This window comes from Dipodomys merriami, unplaced genomic scaffold, assembly GCF_024711535.1.
Source record: "Dipodomys merriami isolate MVZ:Mamm:240054 unplaced genomic scaffold, mDipMer1.0.p SCAF_19, whole genome shotgun sequence".
Lineage (NCBI taxonomy): Eukaryota > Metazoa > Chordata > Mammalia > Rodentia > Heteromyidae > Dipodomys > Dipodomys merriami.
The window spans coordinates 20,118,984-20,143,683 of record NW_027203270.1 but is presented as its reverse complement, the minus strand read 5'-3'; the positions used below and the strand labels follow the sequence as shown (position 1 = coordinate 20,143,683).

Sequence of the window (24,700 nt, the reverse complement as noted above, 5' to 3'; positions counted from 1 at the left end):
TCAATGATCATTCTCAGCACCAAGGCCAAAGGTAGGGGGATGGGGGGGAAGGAGGGAGGAAGACTCTGGCAGGAGTGCCTGTGACTTTTATGGAATCGGGAGGAGCCTAGTTTCTGGAAAGCAAGAGAGGACACCCTAAGACAAAGGGTAGGGATTTACCCAATCTGAAGGTGTTGGGTGCATAGAAGACCAGGCTCAGGTCCTGGGTCAGACAAAGGAGAGAGGGAGAGAAAGAGAGAAAGGTAGAGGCCTCAGAGACAGCCAATAATATCCCAAGCCACTTGGTGGCCATCCACAGCATATGCAGAGCTTACAGAGGCAAAGGCCATAAGGTCTTTTCAGGTGGCTGTTTTACTCAAAGTAAGCTCAGCAGGTTCTGTGCTCCTGACTGAGGAGGCCTCAGCAAAGAAGGAAGGGAAGAGAGAAGCCTAGAAGGGGCAGTGCCAGTTGCTCACTCTAGAGCTAAGTGAATGAAGCACAACAACCTTCCTGGGTTCCACACCAATCTATGGTTTTAAGTGAGGAAAGAACACGCAGGAGGAGTTAAAGGTGAATACAAGAAAAGTACATTGGGGTACACTCCTAGGAGAACTCCCTGGTCAGGAGCAGAGAGGTCACACTGAGTCTGGTTGTGGCAGGGTTTATATGGCCGGGGTCAGCAGGAACTTTTAGCAGGTAACTTGTTTTGCAAGTTTCAGAGGATTCAGGCTAGTGCCCCTCAAGAAGGATTCAGACAGGTGGTGTATAAGGAAGTGGCTTTTCTCAGCTGCCTCTGCCCTCCAGTGGCCTGACAGTTTTAACTTAAATTGAGACCAAGATAAATGATCTCCAGTCAGGAGGGAGTGGGAGGGGGAAATAGAGACAGACAGACAGAGAGAGAGAGAGAAATTGAAAATCAAACCTAGAATGGCTAGACTCTGAGAGGGAATCTAAAGGGGCATCCGCAGGACCAAGCCTGCGTCGCACTCTTGCAGGCACAAGCCAACAGGTTGGAGAAACTGAAGTAGGAGAGAGCACAAAAGAGCTTCAAAGTAAACAGACTTCTGACCATTACAAGTGCAGTGACAAAAACTGTATCTCTGAGAATATTTTGACCAGGCCTCATGGCAAATGCAAGAGGCATTCCGACTGAGTGTCCCAGCTCGGGCTTAAAAGCTCAGGAGGCAGCCAGTCTGGTGAGTGAAGGAGAGCTTACTCGATGGAAGCAGCGTCCCACATCCTCCAGAGCCCTCTAGACATATTTCACTCACTTGAATGGAAAAGTGGTGAGCGTGGATGAGGAGGCCAGCAACGGTTTTGGCGAAAAATTTAGTGTAGCATCTTGCAGCACTTCAGTTCATGGAAAAAAGGCCAGCAGAACTGGGAATTTCCTTGGGGGGAGGGAGGTGGGAGGAGGAACAAAACAGTTTTAAAAAGGGGGGGGGGAGAACACAACACGGAGAGGAATCCCACCTATCCTGCCTTTAAACCCTTGCCAAGTTCACACAGCACCATTCATGTGAGGTTTTTAAATAGGTAGCTTTATGTAGGGAGGGTAAAGAGAACACCACACTCTTCCAGGCAAACCACTTGTCCCTGCCAGGCAAGGTAGAGACCACATGCCTGAAAGATGGGGTGGACTGAGGTTGGACCTAGGTTTAAGTAGGAAAAGAGAGGGGAGAAGTTGCAGCCAGGTGAAGGAAATTGTTGCAGCACCTTCCCTCAGGGCCTGGGACCCTCCTCTGGTCCCAAGGGAAATGGGGGCAGGTGGGCAATGTGTGTGTGTGTGTGTGTGTGTGTGTGTGTGTGTGTGTGTGTGTGTGTGGTGGGCAGTGTGTGTGTGTGTGTGTGTGTGTGTGTGTGTGTGTGGTGGGCAATGTGTGTGTGTGTGTGTCTGTGTGTGTGTCTGTGTGTGTTTGCAACCCAAGATGAGACCTCCTTACCCATGTGACACAGGTACTGGGTTGAGACTTATCCAAGAGGAGGGAGGAACCTGCTCCACCTTCCCAAGGCCGACCTTACTTTAAGAAAAAAATGTATTGCTTTTGCTATAGGTGTGCCTGTTGCTTCAGGCCAGGCCAATTCTAACTAGGGAAGGGAGGGGAGAAGTTGAGGTCAGGTGAGAGAAAGTGTGGTTTCACCTTCCATCAGGGCCTGGGACCCTCCCCTGGTCCTATGGGAAATGGGGTGGTGGGATGATGGTGTGTGTGTGTGTGTGTGTGTGTGTGTGTGTGTGTGTGTGTGTGTGTGTGTGTGTGTGTGTGTGTGTGTGTGTGTGTGTGTGTGTGTGTGTGTGTGTGTGTGTGTGTGTGTGTGTGTGTGTGTGTATGAGACTGTTTTACCCTAACTATGATACTGATGGACCCTACTAAGCCCAGGTCTTCACCCTCTTCTCACATCACACCTACAACGATTTTATTTGCTAGGATCTTCTGCTCCACCTCAGATGTTGGCTGAGCCTCAGGAGCCAAAGGAGACCAATACAGGTTCTGCAGGACAGCTACCTCCTGGCTCAGATGAATTTACTGTTTCTCATCAAGACCCGCCAGAGAAGCTGACTCTGCAGCACAAACTCCCACAGATGGTGCCAGGGCTAGGTGAAGATCACAACCCGGCCCGACCTCTGCCTCATTCGCTCAAAAGTACCACACAGAACAGTGCTCAAGCTGAGGCTTCAGAGCGACCGTCATCTAATATACCAAAACATACTGTGAATTCACAAGGGAAAGCATTTGTTCTTGCACCCGAGGAGCGGCTGAAGGATCCAGTTTGGGTTGGTTTCCATGAGCGGAGGCAGCAAAAACTTCAGCTGAGAGCAGCTGAAAACCGATTGGCACAATCTCAGCTAGATCCACTCAAAAGTACCACACAGAACGGTGCTCAAGCTGAGGCTTCAGAGCGACCGTCATCTAATATACCAAAACATACTGTGAATTCACAAGGGAAAGCATTTGTTCTTGCACCCGAGGAGCGGCTGAAGGATCCAGTTTGGGTTGGTTTCCATGAGCGGAGGCAGCAAAAACTTCAGCTGAGAGCAGCTGAAAACCGATTGGCACAATCTCTGCTAGATCCAAATAGAAAGGTGGCTTATGTTGACAGTGTGCCTCAGAAAGGCAAAGACAATGCTGATGAACCTCTAGAACCCCTTGAGCAAGATGAATCTTCTCAGTTCCACCAGCAGGCCCATACTCAAAACCCCAGGACTCCTGAGAAGCTCCAGTCTCCTGCAGCTCAGGAAGAGCACCCAGTGCAACAGTTTGTTAGCGAAGAGGTTGTGCCATCAGTGGAAAAAAAGCCTCAACATTCAACACTGCCAGATGCCACAGTTCAACCTGCAGATGTGCAGATTACCTTCACCACTCCCAGTCACCAACAGACTGCAGGCCATCCTCCAGGGAGACCTCTGGAGGAAGAGCTGTCATCTACCCAACAAGAGGTGCCAGCTCAACCTTCAGAGCTCCCAGAGTTTGGAGAACCTTCTGAAACCCATCTAGGAGCCCCAGCTCAGCCTGAAAAACCTTTTGAGGGAGTGAGACCTCCAGGTGAGCAGGAGGCTCCTGTTCAAGCTCCAGGGGCCCCCATGGAGAGCACAGATGTAAGTCCCCCAAACCATGAGCTGACAGCTCAGTCTTCAGGAGAGGTCCAAGCTCACCATGCCAACGTCTCCTATATTACAGATAAGCCCGCAGATGTGATAGTGACCATCACTGCAATGCCTACCAAGGAGACTGAATCGCCTCTATCCCACAATGAGGCTCCAGCTGGTCCTGCAGGTTATAGAGAAGAGACAGAACCTGCTTTCGGTGAGCAGGAGCATGCATCTCAACCTGAGTCTCTTGGGGAGATTCGGCCTTCTGAAATACAGCCTGAAGTCCCTGCTCAGGCTTCAGAGCATGATGGGGAGGTTGAATCTTCTCTAACCCAGCAGGAACAACCAGCTCAGTCGTCTGAGCATCATGAATGGACAATTTCACCTCCAGGTCTGAATGAATCTCAGCATTCAAACTTGGACAGTTTGACTGGTAAACCTCCAGATGTGGTGATTACCATAACACCACAGTCAACAGTTGCGTGGGGGAATTCTCCAATCCCCACTGAGGCTCCAGCTTATCCCTCAGTCCCAGGGAATGATATGGGACTTTCTATAACCCAGCAAGAGTCCCCAGCTGGGCCACCAGAGCCTTCTCAAGTGTCCATACCTGTATCAATCCAAGAAGAGGCTCTGGCTTCAGGATCTAGTGGACATGAAAAGCCTTCCACCCAACAGGAAGCCACAGCAGAGACTACACAGACCTCTGAAGAGGTTGTACCTCCAACCCGGCCTCCAGAGGGAGAAGTACCACCTCAGCCTCCAGAGCTTCCTAATGAAATTGTTCCATCTACAGAACTTCATGAAGTTCCACCTGTACCATTACAGAACAATACCGTTAAACCCTCAGAGATGAATGATGTTGAGATTACAACCCAACAGGAGGTCCCTGACCAGTCCTCAATGTTCTCTGAACAGTCTGGTCCCTTGGAAGACCAGAATGAGGTCCCAACCCTGAAGCCAAGACCCCCTGCATTGCATCAACACTCTCCAGTCTATGAAGGAATCTCTCCAGGGCTTGAAGAGCTTCCTGAGGAACCTTCTCCAAGCCAACAAGAGAGCACAACTCTGCTCCCCAAGCCCTCTGAGAGTACTGAGTTTCCAACCAGCCAGCAAGGACTTCTACTTCCGTCACCAATACCCAGTATGGACTACAGTATTCCTCTACTGTCAGATAGCTGGGGATTTTCACCGTTAGATCAGGAAACAGTGTTCAAAGGTCATAATGAACTAACATTGCCTAAAACCACAGTGAAACATGTGGATCTGGAGTTGACCATAACTCCACAGACTAATGAACAAGTTGAATTTTCTCCAAACCAGTCTGGCCTCCCTTCCCAGCCTCCTCAAGGCCCTGAAAATGTTGGATCTTTTTCAGTCCATCAAGAGACTACAACTCAGACTTCTCACAAGCAGCAAAATGCTTCTACAACTACCATAATGGCTTCATCTCTGCCTGCACAACTCCCCGAGAAGGTGGAACCCTTGCCAGTACTTCCACTGGACATAGAACTTCCTTCAATTCAGGATGTAGATCCAACTCAGCTTCCAGTGCTGCCTCATGAGATGGTAGTGCAACCTCCAGGGCACTATGAGATGACAGGTCCCACTCCAAATCAAGATGTAACTCAGGGTCCAGTATTGCCCAGTGTCACATCTCAACCTGTGGACCTGGAACTCACAATTACTCCAGAAATCTCTACTACACCTAAACATTCTACGGACCTCAAAAAGCACCCTTGGCTAACACTTCAACCTGTACACATCCAACTGACTGTAACTGTGCAAGGTGTTGTAGAAGATGAACGTCCTACAATAGTAGATGAAGCCCCAGGTCAGCCTACAAAGCCACCTACAGAGGATGTGGCGCAATCGGAAGAAAATCAGGGGGTGACAGTTCTCGTCACAGGTCAGAATGAAACTCAGCATTCAGCATTGCCCAATGTGACAATTCAAGAATTTGACCTGGAAGTTACACTAACTCCAGACTCCACCATAGAGCATGAACATTCTTCAGCTCTGAAGGAAACAACCCCAGAACAACCTGAGGTAACCGTTCTACCCCCTATTGAGTCTCAGCATCCCCCTTTGACTGAAGACTCCCTTCATCCGTTTGACATAACAATTACCTTTACTCCAGATCCCAATATGGAGGCTGGGCTTGCTCCAACCATACAGGACACCTTCACTGACCTTACAACACCACCCAAGGGTTCTACGACCCAAGCCCCATTTTCCATCACAGGTCCAACTCCAACCTGGACTCCAATGACACACAACGTCACACCTAAAACAATGGGCCTACCACTTTCCACAACCTCAGAACCCATTACAGAGACAGTCCCAATGGAGCCTATGCCAGAGACCCAGGTTCCGCCTCTGCAGGAGAACACAAATCAGCCTCTGCAGGAAACCCCGACTCAGCCTCCGCAGGAGACCCCAACTCTGCATCCAGAGGAGACCCCGACTCAGCCTCCGCAGCAGACCCCAACTCAGCCTCCGCGGGAGACCCCGACTCCACATCCGCAAGAGACCTCGACTCAACCTCCGCAGGAGACCCCGACTAAGCCTCCACGGGAGACCCCGACTCAGCCTCCGCGGGAGACCCCGACTCAACCTCCGCGGGAGACCCCGACTCAGCCTCCGCGGGAGACCCCGACTCAGCCTCCGCAGGAGACCCCAACTCTGCATCCGGAGGAGACCCCGACTCAGCCTCCGCAGCAGACCCCAACTCAGCCTCCGCGGGAGACCCCGACTCCACATCCGCAGGAGACCTCGACTCAACCTCCGCAGGAGACCCCGACTGAGCCTCCGCGCGAGACCCCGACTCCACATCCGCAAGAGACCTCGACTCAACCTCCGCAGGAGACCCCGACTCAGCCTCCACGGGAGACCCCGACTCAGCCTCCGCGGGAGACCCCGACTCAGCCTCCGCGGGAGACCCCGACTCAGCCTCCGCGGGAGACCCCGACTCAGCCTCCGCGGGAGACCCCGACTCAGCCTCCGCAGGAGACCCCGATTCCGCATCCACAGGAGACCCCAACTCAGTCTCCGCAGGAGATTCTGACTAAGCCTGCACAGGAGACCCCAACTCCATATCCACAGGAGACCCCGACTCAGCCTCTGCAGGAGACCCCGACTCACCATCCACAGGAGACCCCGACTCTGCATCCGCAAAAGACCCCGACTCAGCCTCCACAGGAGACCCCGACTCTGCATCTGCAGGCAACCCCAACTCAGCGTCAGCAGAAGACCCTGACTCCGCGTCCCCAGGAGAGCCCTACTCAGCCTCCGCAGGAGACCCTGACTCAGCCTCCACAGGAGACCATGACTCACCCTCCACAGGAGACTCCAACCCTGCCTCCGCAGGTGACCCTGACTCAGCCTCCGCAGGGGACCCAGATTCAGCCTCTGCAGGAGACCCCGAATCAGCCCCCGCAGGAGACCCCGACTCAGCCTCCCCAGGAGACCCCGACTCAGCCTCCGCAGGAGATCCCGACTCAGCCTCCACAGGAGACCCCAACTCAGCCTCCGCAGGAGACCTCAACACAGATTCTGCACAAGACTCCAGCACAGCCGCTGCAGGAAACTCTAACACAGCCTCCCCATGAGCTTCCAGCACAGCCTTTGCAGGAAACTGCAATACAGACACTGCAGGAAACTTCAACCCAGCCTGTGCAAGAGACCCTAACCCAGCATCTACAGGAGATACCAACTCAACCTCTGCTGGAGATGCCAGCTCAACCCCTGTGGAAGACTGTAACTCACCCTAAGCAGAAGACCCCAACTTTGCCTCAGCCAAAAACTCCAACTCAGCCTTGGCAGAAGACCTCAACTCATCCTCTTCTGAAGCCCTTAAGTCAGCCTCACTGGAAGATTCTAACTCAATCTCAGTGGAAGACCCCAACTCAGACCCCACAGACACAGTTGGAGCCTGAGGCTAAACCTCCAACATCAGGCTATCAGCCAATGTCAAGGAATACAAAGACTGTACCTGGTGCCATCCTGAAGACTACTAGAACTCTTCCTCCAAAACTCACTACGGTGCCACTTCCACATCCCTATAGCTTTGGGACTCAACCTCCAACCCTGATTCAAGGCACAGTTAAAACTTTGAGTCAGGAACAGGAACAACTTCCTAATAATCAGTTAACAACATCCACCACAGAAAATGCTTTAGCTGTGCAAACAGAACAGAAGGCCCCTCCAAGCATCAGCTTATGTGAGCTCTGTCACTGCCAAGACCAGACACTGTCATGTGTGGATCTCAGCCCAAGTCAGAGGCTCCGCCAAGTTCCTGTGCCAGATATCGACCCCAAGAAACAACTTTTCACTGTCTTGCAAGTATCCCCCTACCTCCTTTGTGCTGGGCATTCTTTTCTCAAGGTCTTCCTCCTCTCTCCAATCCAATCTTGAATAATATTTACTATTTTTTTTTCTTATTTTTTTTAGGTTGGTCGTGGGGCTTGAACCCAAGGTCTGGGTGCCGTCCTTGAGCTCTTTTGCTCAAGACTAGCATTTTACAACTTTAAAGCACAGTGTCACTTCCAGTTTTCTAGTGGTTAGTGGGGATAAGAATCTCATGGGCTTTTCTTCCCCGGGCTGGTTTCAAACCAAGATCTTCAGATTTCAGCCTCCTTAGGACTAGGATTACAGGCATGAGCCACCCGTAACCTGGCTGGCTCTTCAACTTGTCACTTCACCTTCCTTGTTCTCATCTTCCTATTGTATCCATTTGCCAAGCTTTTATTTGAGGTTGCAAAGATCTTTGTCTGTTTCCAAGAAGATTCTGAGTCACAGACGTTCCATGGGAATACAAAATGGTAGTACAATTCTCTAAAAAGAACAACAGAGAAATCACTGACTGTGGGCATGAGTGTACCAAACAGGACTCCACACTTTTGGTCCTCAATGAACCTGACAGTGATAGAAACAGAGTAGTCAGGAAGGAAAACCAGTTTGTGAGAAAGGAGTTCAGCTTGGAACATTTTTATTGGTAAGCAGTCAGAAGGCTTGCAGTTAAATGGAAAAGTCTACTAGACAGATGAGCAGACTTAAATCTTCTCTACTCTGCTACCAGACAAAGTATATATGAACTGAGCAAGAGAGTTATAGCAAAGACTAAGGACAGATTAAGGTATCTCAGTAGCTTCTAGTAAACATGTGCTTTTGCCAAGCAATGGTGGCTCACACCGGGAATTTAGCTACGGGAACAGGCTCAGATCTGAGGACCGGGATTTAAAGCAAATCCTATTTGGAAAGTTTGTGAGGCTCTTATTTCAAATTAAATACCAACAAGCCAGAAGTGATAGAATATCATCCTTAAGCAAGAAAACCACAGAGACAGGGCCCAGGCCCTAAGGCCACGGGCAAACAGAAGCAAAATATTTTATTTTTCAACCCACATTTGTTTACTTTCTGGTTTCTATTTTTTGTTCTTTGGGTGGACAATGGGGCTTGAATTCAGGGCCTGGGAATTGTCCCTGAGCGCTTTTGCTCAAGTGGACTCTAATACTTTGAGCTAAAGTGCTACTTCTGGTGTTCTGGTAGGTAATTGGAGACAAGAATCTCACAGAGGGTTGGGAAGGTGGCTCACTGGTGGTAAAGTGCTTGTCTCACATGCATGAAGCCCTGGATTCAATAAATAGGAAGAGCCGAAGTGGCGCTGTAGCTCAAGTGTTACAGCGCTTGCCTTGAGCTGAAGAGCTGAAGGATACTGTCCAGACCCCAAGTTCAAGCCCTACAACCAACAAAAAATTTTTTTAAAAAATTAAAAATGAGGGGCTGGGAAGGTGGCTCAGTGGTAGAGCGCTTGCCTTGCATGCATGAGGCCCTGGGTTCGATTTCTCAGCACCACATAAGCAAAAAGAAAGAAGCCAGAAGTAGTGCTGTGGCTCAAGTGGTAGAGCACTAGCCTTGAGCTGAAAAGATGAGGGACAGTGCCCAGGCCCAGAGTTCAGGCCCCAGGACCGGACCCCCCCTCCAAAAAAAATGAAATAGAGTCTAACAGAGTTTCCTTCCCAGAGGGGCACTAAATGGTGACCCCAGTTATCAGCCGCCTGGATAGCTAGGATTACAGGCACGGGCCACCAGCATCTGCCCACATGTGCTTTCATATGTGCATTCTATTCTCCAAAAAAAAAAAAAAAATCCCACAGAAGCTAATTTTACAGTACACATCTTTAACACACATTTGAGGGAGGAGAGAGCCTAGAATTCAATGCCAGTCTGAACTTTACCAGGTGTTATCTCAAAAACTAATGGCTGATGACAAAGCATAGTAGCAGAGCCTTGTGCACACAAAAATCTCAGATCATCCCATAGCGCGTGCATGCATATGTGTACGCGCACACACAGACACACCAGTTATAGAAGTATAGAGAATAAAAGTATAAAAGCATGCAGTTCTTCCCTGTACTCTCTATCACTCCATTTTATATGCTCTATTCCAATCAGATTAAACCTCATACCATTTCCCATACATCCTCCTTTCCAATGTCTGTCTTTGGCCTTTTATTCCTGATGAGGTAATAAAACTTAACTCTTGTCTCAGTGAACCATGCTTTTCCCTGTATGCAATATGACTCTGAGCTCTTCCCTCACCACCATACTAATTCCTCTAATTTCTAATATTCCTTACATTTCCAACATATACTTCCTTCTAAGGCTTCATCCTTCTTAACAACACTTAAGCACAGCCTTGGTACACTACCTGACAGAGAGGTTTTTATTCCTGTTTTCCCACAATGCATTTGTCCCTTTTTCTGTCACCATTTGCTTATTGATTTAGATGTCAGTTTCATCACACATGACTCGGGAAAATTACATCCAGAGTAATTAGAACTACATATGCACGAGATTGCTTGAGCAGACAGCAAATTAAAAGCTTCTGTTGAGGAGCCTCTTCTTTCGTGACAGTGGAGCCACTTTTGTTCATAGCTTCAGAAAGTAGAAAACGCTGGGTTTTTTCCTGCATTAGATTGCCTCATGAAGTTGCAATGCGTTTTTCTTACTCTAATCTTTTCCTTCTTATTCCTGGATGTAAACTGTTTCTCCATAGAAATTTCCAAGGAAACAATATTTCTTATATTGAAGAAAATATATGGGCATCGTACCGTTGGACTGAGAAACTGTGAGTATGTTCTCTCCAAATATGAATATGACACTATTCTGGGACCCACCTTGGCCCAGAATCTTGAAGGAAGTACCTCTGAGAAAAAGCCATTGCACTCCCCACCCCCCATATCCTAATAGACCTCTACTGACTGAAATTCTAACATTATTTTGAACATTAAACTTTATGGGTACTTGGGGTACTGTGAAGTGGCAGAGTGTTTGTCTTGCATGCATGATGAGTCCTTACAGCTATCATGCAAAATGAAGTTTCATGGACCCTCTTTGAACTAAGTATGTGGCAAGTGGAGATTACTGTCTATTGTATAAGTGATGCATGCTTACATTCTTCGTGCATAAAAGTGATGTTAATAACAGAATGAAAACTATACCTGAAACAAAAGTATAATAGAAAGATGTTTTCCCAGGCAGTTGTGCACTACTTTATGATAGTTACATATATATTTACTATATTTACATGTAGTACAATAGATTTGGGGTAACATTTTCTTTTTTATCTTTTTTTTTCTTTTTGGCTGGTCATGGGGCTTGAACTCTGGGCCTGTGCGCTGTCCCTCAGCTCATCAGCTCAAGGCTAGCACTCTACCACTTGGGCCACATCTCCACTTCCTGCTTTTTCTCTTTATGTACTGCTGACCAATTGAACCCAGGGTGTTATGTATGCAAGACAAGCACTCTACGACTGAGCTATCTTCCCAGCCCCTGTGGTATCATTTTCTTACTGGGTTTTCATTTTCTATAAACTGTAATATACTGCAACTTGATTTTTCCATTTCATAATATATACTTTGAACTTTCCTGTTACAGACATAGAGGACTATCCTATTCCTTTAATCTTTTCCAAAACATTCCATAATGTAGATGCCTCGTGCTTTATTTCATGTTTCCCTTAATATTATTTAGAGCATTCCCATTTAGCTTGTTGCATTCAGGCTACAACGAACATCCTCATATATACTTCTTTGTGAACACAGACAACTCATTCAGCAGAATAGTCTAGAATAGGATTGTTATTATGAACACGGTGATAGTACACATGAAATGTTAATTGTCCTCAAAAAAGTCGTGCCACCATACACTCTAGGCAACAGAAAATGACAGCCTTTCTTTTCCCATACTTTATCTCTCTATTCAATATATTTCCCAATGTTGGATGAATTTAGTTCCAGCAATAACTTTCTTATCTTCCAGAATTCTCAGCGAAAATCGCCTTACTGAATTACATAAGGATACATTTGAAGGACTCCTATCCCTTGAATATTTGTAAGTTAGCATCCTTAATGTTTGTAATTATGTATAAATTATTCAGATTCATTACTGAAATCTCTTCTAGCAATCAATTCTGCAGCTATGAACTACTGTGTCTATCTGGGCTCATCTCTAGCAATAAATACTTCCTATTCATTATCAGATTGAGTATACAGATAACATATAGATAGGGAAAAATGGAGTGTAGACATTAGCAATTCCTCATACTCATAAAAACGTTTCCTTAAAAATGCACAACCTGGGTCTGGTCATGTGGCTGAGTGGCAGAGTGCTTGCCTATCATGTATGCAGCCCTGGGATCAATTCCTCTGTACCACATAAACAGAAAAAGCTAGAAGTGGCACTGTGGCTCAAGTGGTAGAGTGCTAGCCTTGAGCAAAAGAAGCTCAGAGGAGACTCAGTGCCCCGGCTCTGAGTTCAAGCCCCAGGACTGGCAAAAAAAAAATGTACAGCCTGGCCAGGCACAGATGATTGATGCATCTAATCCTAGCTACCTACTCAGGAGGCTGAGATCTGAGGATTCCAATTTGAAGCCAGCTGGGGCAGGAAAGTCTGGGAGACTCTCATCTCTAATTAACCACCAGAACTAAAAGTGGTACAGTGGTTGAAGTGGTAGAGCACCAGCCTTGAGAAAATGGATCTCAGGGACAGCGGTCAGGTCCTGGATTCAAGCCCCAGCACCAATGCACAGGCATGGGTGCATCCACGCATCTCCCCTCCCAAGACACAAACCAAAGGGAAACTATAGCTCTAGTGTTAGAGCAACAGCGTTGAGCAAAGAAACTAAAGGACAGCATCTAAGGCCTAAGTTCAAACTTCAGTACTGGTACCCAAAACAACAAAAACACACACACACACACACACACACACACACACACACACACACACACACACACACACACACACACATACACACACACACACACACATTTTGCCCCATTTTTGTGCTTTGTCCATGAGGCCCAAAGATCCATCCTTAAGCTTATGAATGTTTCCATTAATCAGCCTCCTATGATAATGAGCTATTTTCAAGTAATTCTTTAAAAACCAAAGAGACTCTTAAGTGATTGGCATAACACAAAAGAAGGCTTTCAATTATCAACCCTTCTAGGTTCTAGGTTCTAAGGTGATGACTAGTTTTGGTCATTGTTGTTTGTTTGTTTTTCCCCACTCCTGGGGCTTGAACTCAGTCCCTGGGCACAGTCTCTTCTGAGCTTCTTTTGCTCAAGGCTAACACTCTACCACTTGACCCACAGTGCCACTTGTGGCTTTTCTTGGTTATGTGGCACTGAGGAATGGAACCCAGGCCTTCATGCATGTTAGGAAAGTACTCTATCACTAAGCCACATTCCCCTCACGTAATGACTAGTTTGTTGGGTTTGTTTTGTTTTGGGTTTTTTTTTTTTGGGGGGGGGGTCCGGTCGGGGGCCTGAACTCTGGGCTTGGTTACTGTCCTTAAGCTCTTCACCTCAAGGCTAGTGCTCACCACTTGAGCCACAGCGTCACTTCCAGCTTTTTTCTTGTTTTTAATGTGGTGCTGAGGAATGGAACTGAGGAATCGAACCGAGGGCCTCATGCATGCAAGGAAAGCGCTCTACCACTGAGCCACCTTCCCAGCCCTGATAACTAGTTTTATACTGACTTTTTGTGGCCTTTCTGCCAGCTGGGCTCTCAAACCTCTAAACATGATTGGAAGGAAACAAATAAGAAAACTCTCCATGAAATCATCCCTTTGATTCTCCTACCATGAAACGCATTGCAAGCTATTTATATCCCACTACTGTGTATATCATCATCATTCACCAATAAAAAAGGAGGTAAATTGGCTGCGTCTAGATTGGAGCACACAAAGATGAATAAGGCTGGGATCTACTCTCTAAGAACTCATAGGCTCAAAAGGTCAAGCAACAGTGCAGCAGAAGTGCAGAAAAGGTGTACTGCCAGCAAACAGCTGAATGTGGACCTACGGTTCAAGTGATAGGGCACCAGTTTCTGAGTAAAAAAGCCTAGCAACAGTGCAACGCCTGAGTTCAAGCCCTAGTACACCCTTATAGGCTATACATATAACAGATATGCAATGACTATCCTACATATTGTGTAATCTAACTATATGTCACATATATATATATAATAGAATCTTACATTAAGCCTTGACGTTAATTTTATGAGAATACAAAATAAAACCTATTCGTTGTTCTGCTCTCTTGAAAGATTACATACATCAGTATCAGTAATTACATTTCATTGATGATGATCATGAGAATAAGTCTAAATCTGTTAGGTGTGCTGAGACTTACTTGATTAAGGAAGTTAAAACACAAAGGTTTATCATTTAGAAATAATTCTTGTGTTCAATATTATCTATCCTAAAGTCTACATTTAATCATACTCATTAGATATCTAATAGAGTCTGAGTATATTTTCCTTTCTTTTTCTAGAGATTTGTCCTGCAATAAAATACAGTCAATTGAAAGACGCACATTTGAATCATTACCTTTTCTGAAGGTCGTGTAAGTTGCAAATAGAAGTTTCAATATCTCGGACTGGGAATGTGGCTCAGTGCTAGAGTGCTTGCCTAGCATTCATCAACCCACAGGTTTCAGTCCTCAGTACCACATAAGCAGAAAAAGCAGAAGTGACACAGTGGCTCATGTGGTAGAGTGCTAGTCTTGAGCAAAAAGAAGCTCAGGGACAGTGCTCAGGCCCTGACTTCAAGCCATAAGACTCGCAAAAACAACGAAACAACAAAAAAGAAGAAAAACACTGCTTTATCTCACATATCAGCTCATTTTGAAATAAAATTAAATTTTACTAGCAAAAAGTTACATATATATATGAAATTATTTTAAACTAGCAAAGATGAGTCATTATAAGTCAGACAGACTCTTTACAAAGCAGTTATTCTCAGCCAATGGCCTGTACCCAGAAGACATTCAGCAACTGTGGATATGCCATGTGCATGTAGTGGGCAGACATGTCTAGAGGGATGCTGATGTCCTGCTTGTAGCCTACAATGGACAGGACAAGGCTCCACAGCAAAGAACTGTGCAGCCCAAAATGAGTGGACATACAAAATCCTGTTCTCTATCAATGAGGGTCACTTGACACTGCATGTGTAAATATGAAAGCAGAAATCACGAGCCAGTATAGCCCACAAGAAGCAAGGAACAGAATTGTTTCATTATATGTAAATTAGAATCACAAGAAAGTTCTGGAAAAATGCCTTCTTTTCCCTTTTTTTTTGGCTTATGGTTTTTGTTGTTTCTTTGTTTTTAGAAACCTTGGTTGCAATTTAATCACAGAACTGAGCTTCGGAACATTCCAGGCATGGCATGGGTTGCCGTTTTTACACCACATGTAAGTGGTATAGATGATAAGCATGTTAAATAAAAACTTATTTAGGTGTTCAAAACCTAATATCCATAATACTAAGCTGGGTATAATGACTATGTGAACTCTCCAATATATGTCTTTATGCATTTTTTCTTTTTTAAAGTATTTTTATTGTTGTTGTTATGTAGTTATACTAAGGGGTTGCAGTTCCATGTCAGGTTATGAGGACACTGCTTCCTGACAATGTTACACCTTCCTTCATTCTCCCCCATTTTCCTGCTCCAATCCCCTACCACAAGTTACATGGTTTACTTTAATATTGAGCACATGGAATACACTGACTGCTTTTGCTCCATCCATTCCTGTACCCTCTCCCCTCAAAAATGAAAACTTGTTTCCATTTCACGCTTACTATTTGTGATGAACAGTACTTTGGTTGCTCAGAGGATTTATGCCAGTCTTTGTGTGTAAATGCATTCAGCCCTGTACATGTTATCATGCCTAGTTGTATTTTTGATTTAGCTTCCACATATGAGAGAAAACTTGTGTGCTTTGTCCCTCTGAGCCTGGCTTGCTTCACTTAACACAATTTTTATTTAGGTTCATCCATTTCCCTGCAAGGACACAATCTTATTTCTTTCTAATGGATGTGTAAAATTCCATTGTGTATTGGTACCACATTTTCTTGATCTGCTCATCTGTTGAAGGGCATCTGGGCTGTTTCCATGACTTGGCTATTGTGAATAGTGCAAATGTCGGGCTGGGAAGGTGGCTCAGTGGTAGAGTGCTTGCCTTGCATGCATGAGGCCCTGGGTTCAATTCCTCAGCACCACATACACAGAAAAAACCGGAAGTGGTGCTGTGGCTCAAGTGGTAGAGCACTAGCCTTGAGCTGAAGAGCTGAGGGACAGGGCCCAGGCCCAGAGTTCAGGCCCACAACTGACAAAAAAAAAAAAAAACATAGGGCAAATGTCTTTACTATATGCTGACTTGGAATGTTCTGGGTAGATATCACACTCAAAAGTGATATCATTTGTTGTTGTTGTTGTTGTTTTTCAAATCAGGGAAAGAAATAAGGTTCACAAGGCTAGGTGACTCATACGACTAGTCACACAGCGCCAGGTTCTGTTTCCTTAGTTCTGATGTATGGCCTGGAAAATAGAAGACATCACACAAGTAACCTTGAAATGAGCTCTGTCATGGGAGCCAATGACTGCTCTGATCAATGTGAGGTTAACATTCATTGCTTCTTTACTGCAGAGTGACTGCCTGACTGCCCACATGTCAGCGAGGCAGAGCTGCAAAGAGCAACACTGATCACCAAGTCCTCCAGCAAGTAAAAGGGTGGATGACTTATCAGTGTCAGTTTCTTCTAATGGTGACAATGGCACTTCTCTCAGTCAGGCAGAATGTTACTTTTCAAGTATGTACCTCTGAGGTTGTTAATTACCTTGGGCAATAGGAACCTCTGAGGTATAGAAAAAGCTATACATTCAAAAAGAAAATACATTGCCCTAGAACTGATTCTATAAATTTTCTTTCCTGACTACCTCCACCAAGACACATGGGTTTTTATTTCCTGTCAGTTCAAAAATGTTATGCTGTTTGCCAGATGTGGTGACATACAGCTGTAATCCAGCACTCAAGAGGTGTGGGCAGGGGACCTACAGTCCAAGGCCACTCTGAGCTACAAGTCAAAACTCTACCTCAAAAAGAAAAGGACTGTGGGGTTCAATGTTCCAAAGGAAATTATGACTCAAGGTGAAATTCTCCTCTAAACTTGTCTCTGTGAAAGGCTGCTTGTGGATCAGGAAATTCAGGTTCCTAGAAGGTATTTTGTGTTGGTGGAGGATTGAGATGTGGCTGGAAGCTAAGATTTGGTTGCCTGTGCTGGCTCTGAATCTCCATCCTCATATAGCAGCCTGAGTAGCTAGGACTACAGGTGTAAGGAACCAGTATCTGCTTAAAATGACTTATTTGAAAATGTCCTTTTAGCCAGAAGCTAATAGCACATATCTTGTAACCTTATCTATTCAAGAGGCTGAGACCTAAGGATTGCAGTTCAAAGCCAGCCAGGACAAAAAAGTCCATGAGACATGAGACCCTCACTTCCAGTTAACTACCAGAAAACTGGAAGTGGAACTATGGTTGAAAGTGGTGGAGCAAAAGATCTCAAGCAGATCCCAGGCCCTGAATTTAAACCCAAGGAGAAACACACAGACACACACAGACACACAGACACAGACACAGACACACACACACAGACACACACACACACACACAGACACACACACACACACACACACACTTGTCCTTTTAATCACTTCATTGATTCTCACAGTCCTGGCTCCATGAGTTTAGAAGCTATTGGACTTTACAAAGTAGAAATCCTATACCTTATTAAGGTAAAGCACTTTCCCATGCTAACTGGTCATGAGCACTAAGAGACAATAGGAGAAGAAAAAAGAGAAAAAAGCAGGCCTTATCCATATTGAATTATTTACCCCATGATTGAGAGTTTCTGTCATGCTACATTTTGAGGGCAACTCAACTGCTGTCCTTGAAACATCCTATTGCTTTCTCCCAGTTCAGTAGCATTGCTTTTCTATTGATAACAGTAGGTACGCAGACGTGTGCATGCTTCTGGCTGTGTTTGGGTTTGTACTAGAGTCCTGGCTTAATCTCTGCTATCCAAAGCCTTTTCTAGACCTATACCCTTTCTCTTCTCCAAACTCTTTTCTAGAATTCTAGGCAGTGTCCAAAGGATGTCTACCTTATGGATTGTAAGTATGACTTAAAGACAGTGATTGTTTTTCATCTACAAGTTTCAAATCAAAGAAATGAATAGAAACTTTTCATGGAGACTAATATATATCAAGTGTTGATAATTTCAATTCCATTGCATTTTTCAGAGTTCTCAATCGTAATCCTCTAACATCTGTTGAAGATTCCTATCTTTATAAATTGCCTGCATTAAAATATCTGTAAGTATTTCAATGATCTTACCAGTCTTGAGATCATTTCTGTTATTCTTGATTAGTTTTTACAAAGCTTTAATAGTTTTCAGTAAGCCTAAGAAAGTCATTTTTTAAAAATCTTTTCTGGTGCTGATTCTAGGGCTTGAACTCAGGGCCTAGATGCTGTCCCTGAGGTACTTTTGCTCAAGGATAGCAGTCTACAATATAACCCACAGCTCCAATTCTAGATTTTATATTATTATTATTATTATTATTATTATTATTATTATTATTATTAGCATTAGCATTATCTTAGCATTATTTTGTACTTTAATGAAGGTAATAGTCTCACAAAATTTCCTGCCCAGGCTGGCTTCCAACCCTGATTTTCAGATCTCAGCCTCCTGAGTAAGCCTGATTATGGGCATGGGCCACAAGCAATCAGCTTAAGAGTCATAATTTTAGTTAATAGGGAATTAAGTGAAATGCCCATGGGAAAAGAAATAACTAAGAAAGTATATATGAAGGACAGAACAGAGAATGAACTTGTAACAACATCACTTTTCCCAGAAGGCAAAGAGGAATAAATGGTGCATTGTTTTATTAAAAAAAATAAAGGGATAGTGAATGTATTTTGAGAATGCTAAAATAGTGGTAAGAAAAAGAGATATTGATCCTAAAACACAGCAACATCCTAATTTGATGATGTAAGAAAGAATATCTTAGAGTCTTTTCAATGAGAAAGAACACTGTCAATTATTTTCAGTGACAAACTCTTGAGCTGACTCGTGCTCTTGAAGGATCTGTTTTCCCTTGAAAATATTTGACCTCCGATTGAAAACTGAACAGTGTCCATACTGCTCACTGCAAAGATCCACAGTATGCACCAATACACTGCTGGTCAGTGAGGAAATATATATACACCTCAAGTTCTCCTGCATGCTTTTCTTCTAGAAAGATACTGTTTACCAAAAAGAAACTTCAGCAATATAGGAAAAACTATTTTCCCAATAAATTTACAAAAACCTAAGGTTCCCAATGAAATCAAGTTTAGCTTCCTGCTACCACCACCTCAATATAATCACATGCTTATTAGAACACTAATATTCACACCCTAAGTAAGTACATTTACTTTTCAACAATGAGGGTGATTCTTTAAAAACAAACTTCAGTGTGGAAAATGTAACATGGATTTCTGTCAGTATTAAGTGTGTGCAACAGGTAGCTAATGCCGCTTCTAATATTATTTTATAAATAATTGTTATTCCTTAGCAGTAAACATAAGTCTACACATTCACTATAGTTCTACAGAATAAATGTAATGATGATGCACAATATGTTATGACACACTAGCTTCAATAAAACAAAAGCTTCAACATCTTAATAAAAATTCTGATCAGAAGAAAATGTAACTCTAAAACAGTCAAAATAATGGCACATTTAAAACTTCCCAAACAAAAGCAATAGCATCACTGAAATGAACAATTTCCAGTATGTTCATGTTTTAATTCACAATGAAACAAAATATGTGCCACAACCATAGTACTTTGTAAACCGTGAGGGATCTTTACTAGAACACAGTATCTTTTTTTATTTCTTTATTCAGATTAAGTGATTACCTAAATTTCACAGTATTGTGGGATAGTCACAAACACATTTTAACCTTCGGAAGGCAAATTGTCATTATCCCGGTCTATAAAGCTTAGGAACTCTACAAACGTTGACAATACAACCATTCCATTCCAAATCAGGTTGATATGTACATTTCTTTGCTCTTGCTTAGTGTAAGCTGTTCCCCTTTTTCTCTCATTCCCTCCCCCCATCTCTGCCCTGAGTTGCTTAGTTCACTTTCATCAATGCCCAGTGCAGCTGATGGGGGAGCCCTTCTGCTGTATTTTTTTCACCCATTTCCCTCTGATTGTGTTCCCTCCTAGCTTCCCTCAGACGTACACATGTACGTATGTATCATATGTGGGGTCAAGAACACAAGTCATGTAAAAATGATGCCACACATTAAGAAGAGGTCCTTTGTTTCTTGTCATCTCTCATTGTGTTTTGAATTTAATATCACGTATCAGGGAGACTCGCCAATCTTAGCTGAGCATGATTGTTCTACTTCCATCCCTTTCCCCATGAATGCCCTTATTTTGTTCTTTCTAATGGCTGCGTGATATTCCATTGTATACAGGTACCATAACTTATCTGTAGTGTAGTGGGGCATCTGATCTGTAAGCACACGATCTTTGAGCTGGGGTTTATCATGAATGTCTGGCTTTCTCCTTCAGAGATATGGGAACAACACAGGTGCAACTTACGACAGTTGAGAATGTCCTCATGTTGACCCTTTCCTTGGAAAAACTGTGAGTTAACTGTTTGTACATTTGTATCACTTTTTCAGGTTTGTTTTATTGCTTTCTGAGGCTAGGTTTATTGCGGAGACACTTTCATGCAATTAACTTTACACTTTTTTAAGTATACAGTTTGATGAGTTTGCATAGCTGTAACCACTACCGCATTCCCATCAACCACAAAAGGGAACAGGCCCTTTGTAATCAATCCAGTCCTCCTCCTCCTCCTACCCCTGGAAACATCCAATCTTACTTCTGGCCCTACAGGTCTACCTTTTCTAGACCATCCTATAAATGAAAGCATAGAATGTGTAGCCTTTTGGGCTTGGGTTCTGTCACATCACAAAACCCTTACATTGTCCCACTGGCAGTGGATGCGACTGTAATTGCTCCATGTCTCCCCCTGATCCTCCTATTTCCATTTTCCTCTGCCAAAACTGTACAACCAAGTGACCCAGAAATGCCAAAAGACAGACTACTCTATTCTCTAATCTCTGAGTTCCTTTGGCTCACTCCCCAAAACTACCTTGTCAGATAGGCTATTTGCTCTAGGCATCAATACAAACTGATACTGTATAGTCTGAGCTATTTATCAGAGGACACTAGATCCTTTGTTTTCAGAAATGGCCTTGGAGAATGAAGTTGCTGCCAACTGCTAAATCCTGAGCTCAAACTCTTCCTCTTCTGTCCACCTCTGAGAGTAGTCTGTGACCTGGACCCAGACTGGGTATCCCAGCCTTCTCAAATCCTTAACTTTCAGGCCCTCCTTTGTGATTTGTTTGCCAGTAATCTGTGTAAAGGGATGGCTCAGCAATCAAGACTTTCTACCAGCAGAAGCCAGGGCATATATTTTCTGAAATGGCCCTTTAGCAATGAAGTTGCTCGTCCTGGGCGAAAGGCCAATTCTTCCTTCTCTATGGCTATGTGTGGTGGCTGCCAGCCTGGTGGACACTGGCAAGGGATCACAGAACACACTGATATCTGATGGTTTCTCCATTTCCAAGCCTGGCTGCAGGCTGTTTGAACATAACTAATGTAATCTAACTGATCCCAAGCAAGAAGGCGACCCACAAGATGGAGCATCAGTGTCCCCAAGATATGGGGAGCAAAAGACTCTTATCTAATACTTTCCTGTCATGATTATTGTTGGCAGGGACAAAATGACTTTTTTTCATGCCAGTCCTAGGGCTTGAACACAGGGCCTGAGCTTTTGTACTCAAAACTAGTGTGCTAGCTCTACCACTTGATCCACAGCTCCCAGTGTTTTGCTACTTAATTGGAGATAAGAGTCTCATGAACTTTCCTGCCCAGCATGGCTTCCAACCATGATTCTCAGGTCTCAGCCTTCAGAGTAGCTAGGATTATAGGGGTAAACTACTGGTGCCCAGCTAATTTTCTAATTCTATCATGCCTCCTCATTGACCATTTTTCATTACTACATTACAGGAGAACACCCTATCATTTTAAATATTTAAATATCACAGTGGAATAATGGATTCTTCACATCTTTTGTACCTTATTATTATTTTATTTTTCCCAGTTTTTTGTTATTGTAGAATTGATGTACAAAGGGGTACAGTTACATGAATCAGCAATCAGTCAAGAGTACAATTCTTTTTTAACCATATCTGCACTTCAGTGACTCTCTCCTTGCGTATTATCAATTGTTTGTATCTGTACTGCCAGAACCAAAGCTAGTCTCTCAAATGTAGCAGGCAAGCACTCTATTATTGAGCTGCATGCCTAGCCTTCTTTATTCTTGTGTGTGTGTGTGTGTTTGTGTGTGTGTGTGTGTGTGTGTGTGCATGTGTGTGTTTGTGTGTGTGTGTGTGTGTTGGCATGTATATGGGTCCATCCTGGGTCTTTATCTCACTGGAGAGGGCACAGTCCATGAGCTTTTTTTTAACTTTTGGTCAAGTTTGGTGCTCCAGCTGTAGCTTGAGCTACAGCTCTAATTCTACCTTTTTTTTTAGTGTATAGTTAGAGATAAAAGTCTAATAGACTTTCCTGTCCAGGCTGGCTTCGAATCTTGATGCTGAGGTCTCAGCCTCTTAAGTAGCTTGGATTTTAGGCATGAGCCACCAGCCTCCTGCCTTTCTAGTCTTCTATATGCTCGGATTGTCTCTGGCCAATATGCTCCTTTCTTTCCTAACCACATAATATAGAGGATTTAAGCTGTTTTGACACCTTGTATAATTTCTAATATTTACCACTTAGAATAGAAAGTGAGGCAGAGGCTGGGCACCAGGGCTCATGCCTGTAATTCTACCTTCTCAGGAGGATGACATCTGAAGATCTCGGTTCAAAGCCAGACCACACAGGAAAGTCTTCAAGACTCTTATCTCCAATAACCACCAGAAAAGCAGAAATGGCATTATGCCTCAAAGTGGTAGAGCAGTGGGACAGCTCCCAAGCTCAGAGTTCAAGCCCCATGACCAAGGCAAAAAAGGAAAGAAAAAGAAAGAGAGAGACAGAGAGAGAGAGAGAGAGAGAGAGAGAGAGAAATAGAGAGGGGGAGAAAGAAAAAGAGTAAGAAAGAAAAGAAAGAAAGGGAGGAAGGAAGGAAAAAGAAAGAAAAGAAAGTAAGAAAAAATGGAGGCAGGGAATTCTGAGGTGGGGAGCTTCGCAAACTCTTTTTGAAGTCTTGTTCCTACCTGTGCACTCACCACCCAGAGGCCTTTGAATTCATAGGAGATGCTTCTGAGATAAACTACAAATCTAGGATTCTCAGTTCTGATCTATTACCTAAATTTGAGTCAGACCACATCACTCCTATGATTAACCTTCTATTGGCTCCCGCAGTCTTCCTCCTTGTTTGTTTTCAAATATTAAAGGGCAGTAGTTTACCAAAGGGTTCCTCTTTAACTGTCCAGGCCATGTTGCTCAATAGCTCTTTTCTGTACAACGGAAAAGAGTTATTGGGTGAGCAAACACACGAGCAGTACACATTAGCCATTACGTTGGAAATGAACTATATACCACTGGTGGGTAGAGGCAGGAGGGAAAAACTGAGAGTAAGGGAAGGGTAGATGCTGCCCAATAAGAATGTACTCATTTCTAACGTATGTAAGGACTTGCCTCTCCCCTCATGGCCCAATCATTTTATGTATCTAAAGATGGAATATGAAAGATTGACCTCAACCCTATTGTCCCAGGTGCAATCAAATACCAGGCAAAACCCCTGGTAAGCACAGACATGCTTGGTGTGCAGGGAGGGCAATCTACCTAAGCTCAGCTGTAAATATTCCATTGTGGGCCCACCTGAAAAGCACCCAGCTCCCTAGTCCTAATGGATTTTTCATTAACCTCTGACTCCTTGCTCAGGTCCCATACAAACTTGATGTCAATTCACCCACTCACACAACCTCCAATCCCACGAGAAGGTCTGTGACCATCACTGACAATAAACAGTCCTTGGCCATGGGCGACTGAGTCCAGCCTATTCCTTTTTCATTCTTCCCTATTTTCGTAACATCACTTTTATAATAATATAAAAAGGTAAATATAAAATTTTTTAATTAACCAAAAAAACAAAAAATAAAATAAAATAAAATGAGCAAAAAAAAAAAAAAAAAAAAAAACGAAGAAGGAAAGCTCAAACCAAAACAGAATCAATAGAATTATTGGCCTTTCATTGGCTCTTCTACCACTCAGTAACTTCTTCTCCATTAACTTAATGCTTGATGCTTCAATTTATAGGGTCTTGCCTCAAAATATGGCCAGCTGCCTCTGCCAACTTAAAAACAATATTGAGGTTATCTGCAAGACAGTCAAGCTACACTGTGACAGTGACTTGCTGACAAATAACACACACTGCCGTGAGTCTGTTCACCCGATGCATATTGTTTTCATTTTTTACTTTTCCCTGGTGATGATTTGTAAATTAATAATTGCTTTCTTTTTATTCATTTATCTAGAACTAATCTCTCTACATTTCCTTGATGAAACTCCTGTTTGAAGGAGTTACTGTATAATTCAATAATTTAATTGCCCATATGCCTAAGAACCAAGAGAAGGGAATGGAAGAAGAAAAGAGATTATCAAGGGCCACTTTGCATGTACTGTGGTCTCTGCTTGGTACTCTGCCTTCC

General features: G+C 44.0%; 2 protein-coding genes across 6 annotated transcripts in view; one reads left to right on the top strand and one right to left on the bottom strand.

Moving 5' to 3' along the window:
• LOC138830842 (large ribosomal subunit protein uL29-like) overlaps positions 1–24,700 on the bottom strand; it is an 85,674-nt gene that overhangs the window by 25,110 nt on the left and 35,864 nt on the right. The window contains exon 3 of one of the 3 annotated variants that reach the window (XM_070027653.1): positions 7,766–8,404. The exons of the other annotated variants lie outside the window; for them this stretch is intronic. Within the exon in view, the coding sequence (XP_069883754.1) occupies positions 8,263–8,404 (142 nt within the window). The 3' untranslated portion in view covers positions 7,766–8,262. Of the gene's footprint in view, positions 1–7,765; positions 8,405–24,700 lie in introns of those variants that run through there. 3 annotated transcript variants of the gene reach the window in all.
• Positions 1–24,700, top strand: part of LOC138830834 (leucine-rich repeat-containing protein 37A2-like) — a 40,460-nt gene that overhangs the window by 5,244 nt on the left and 10,516 nt on the right. For all 3 annotated transcript variants that reach the window (XM_070027623.1, XM_070027624.1, XM_070027625.1), the window contains 8 exons: positions 2,406–7,908; positions 10,629–10,700; positions 11,894–11,965; positions 14,410–14,481; positions 15,248–15,328; positions 18,217–18,288; positions 20,547–20,621; positions 24,309–24,427. In XM_070027623.1, coding sequence (XP_069883724.1) covers positions 2,406–7,908; positions 10,629–10,700; positions 11,894–11,965; positions 14,410–14,481; positions 15,248–15,328; positions 18,217–18,288; positions 20,547–20,621; positions 24,309–24,427 — 6,066 coding nt within the window. The remainder of the gene's footprint in view (positions 1–2,405; positions 7,909–10,628; positions 10,701–11,893; positions 11,966–14,409; positions 14,482–15,247; positions 15,329–18,216; positions 18,289–20,546; positions 20,622–24,308; positions 24,428–24,700) is intronic.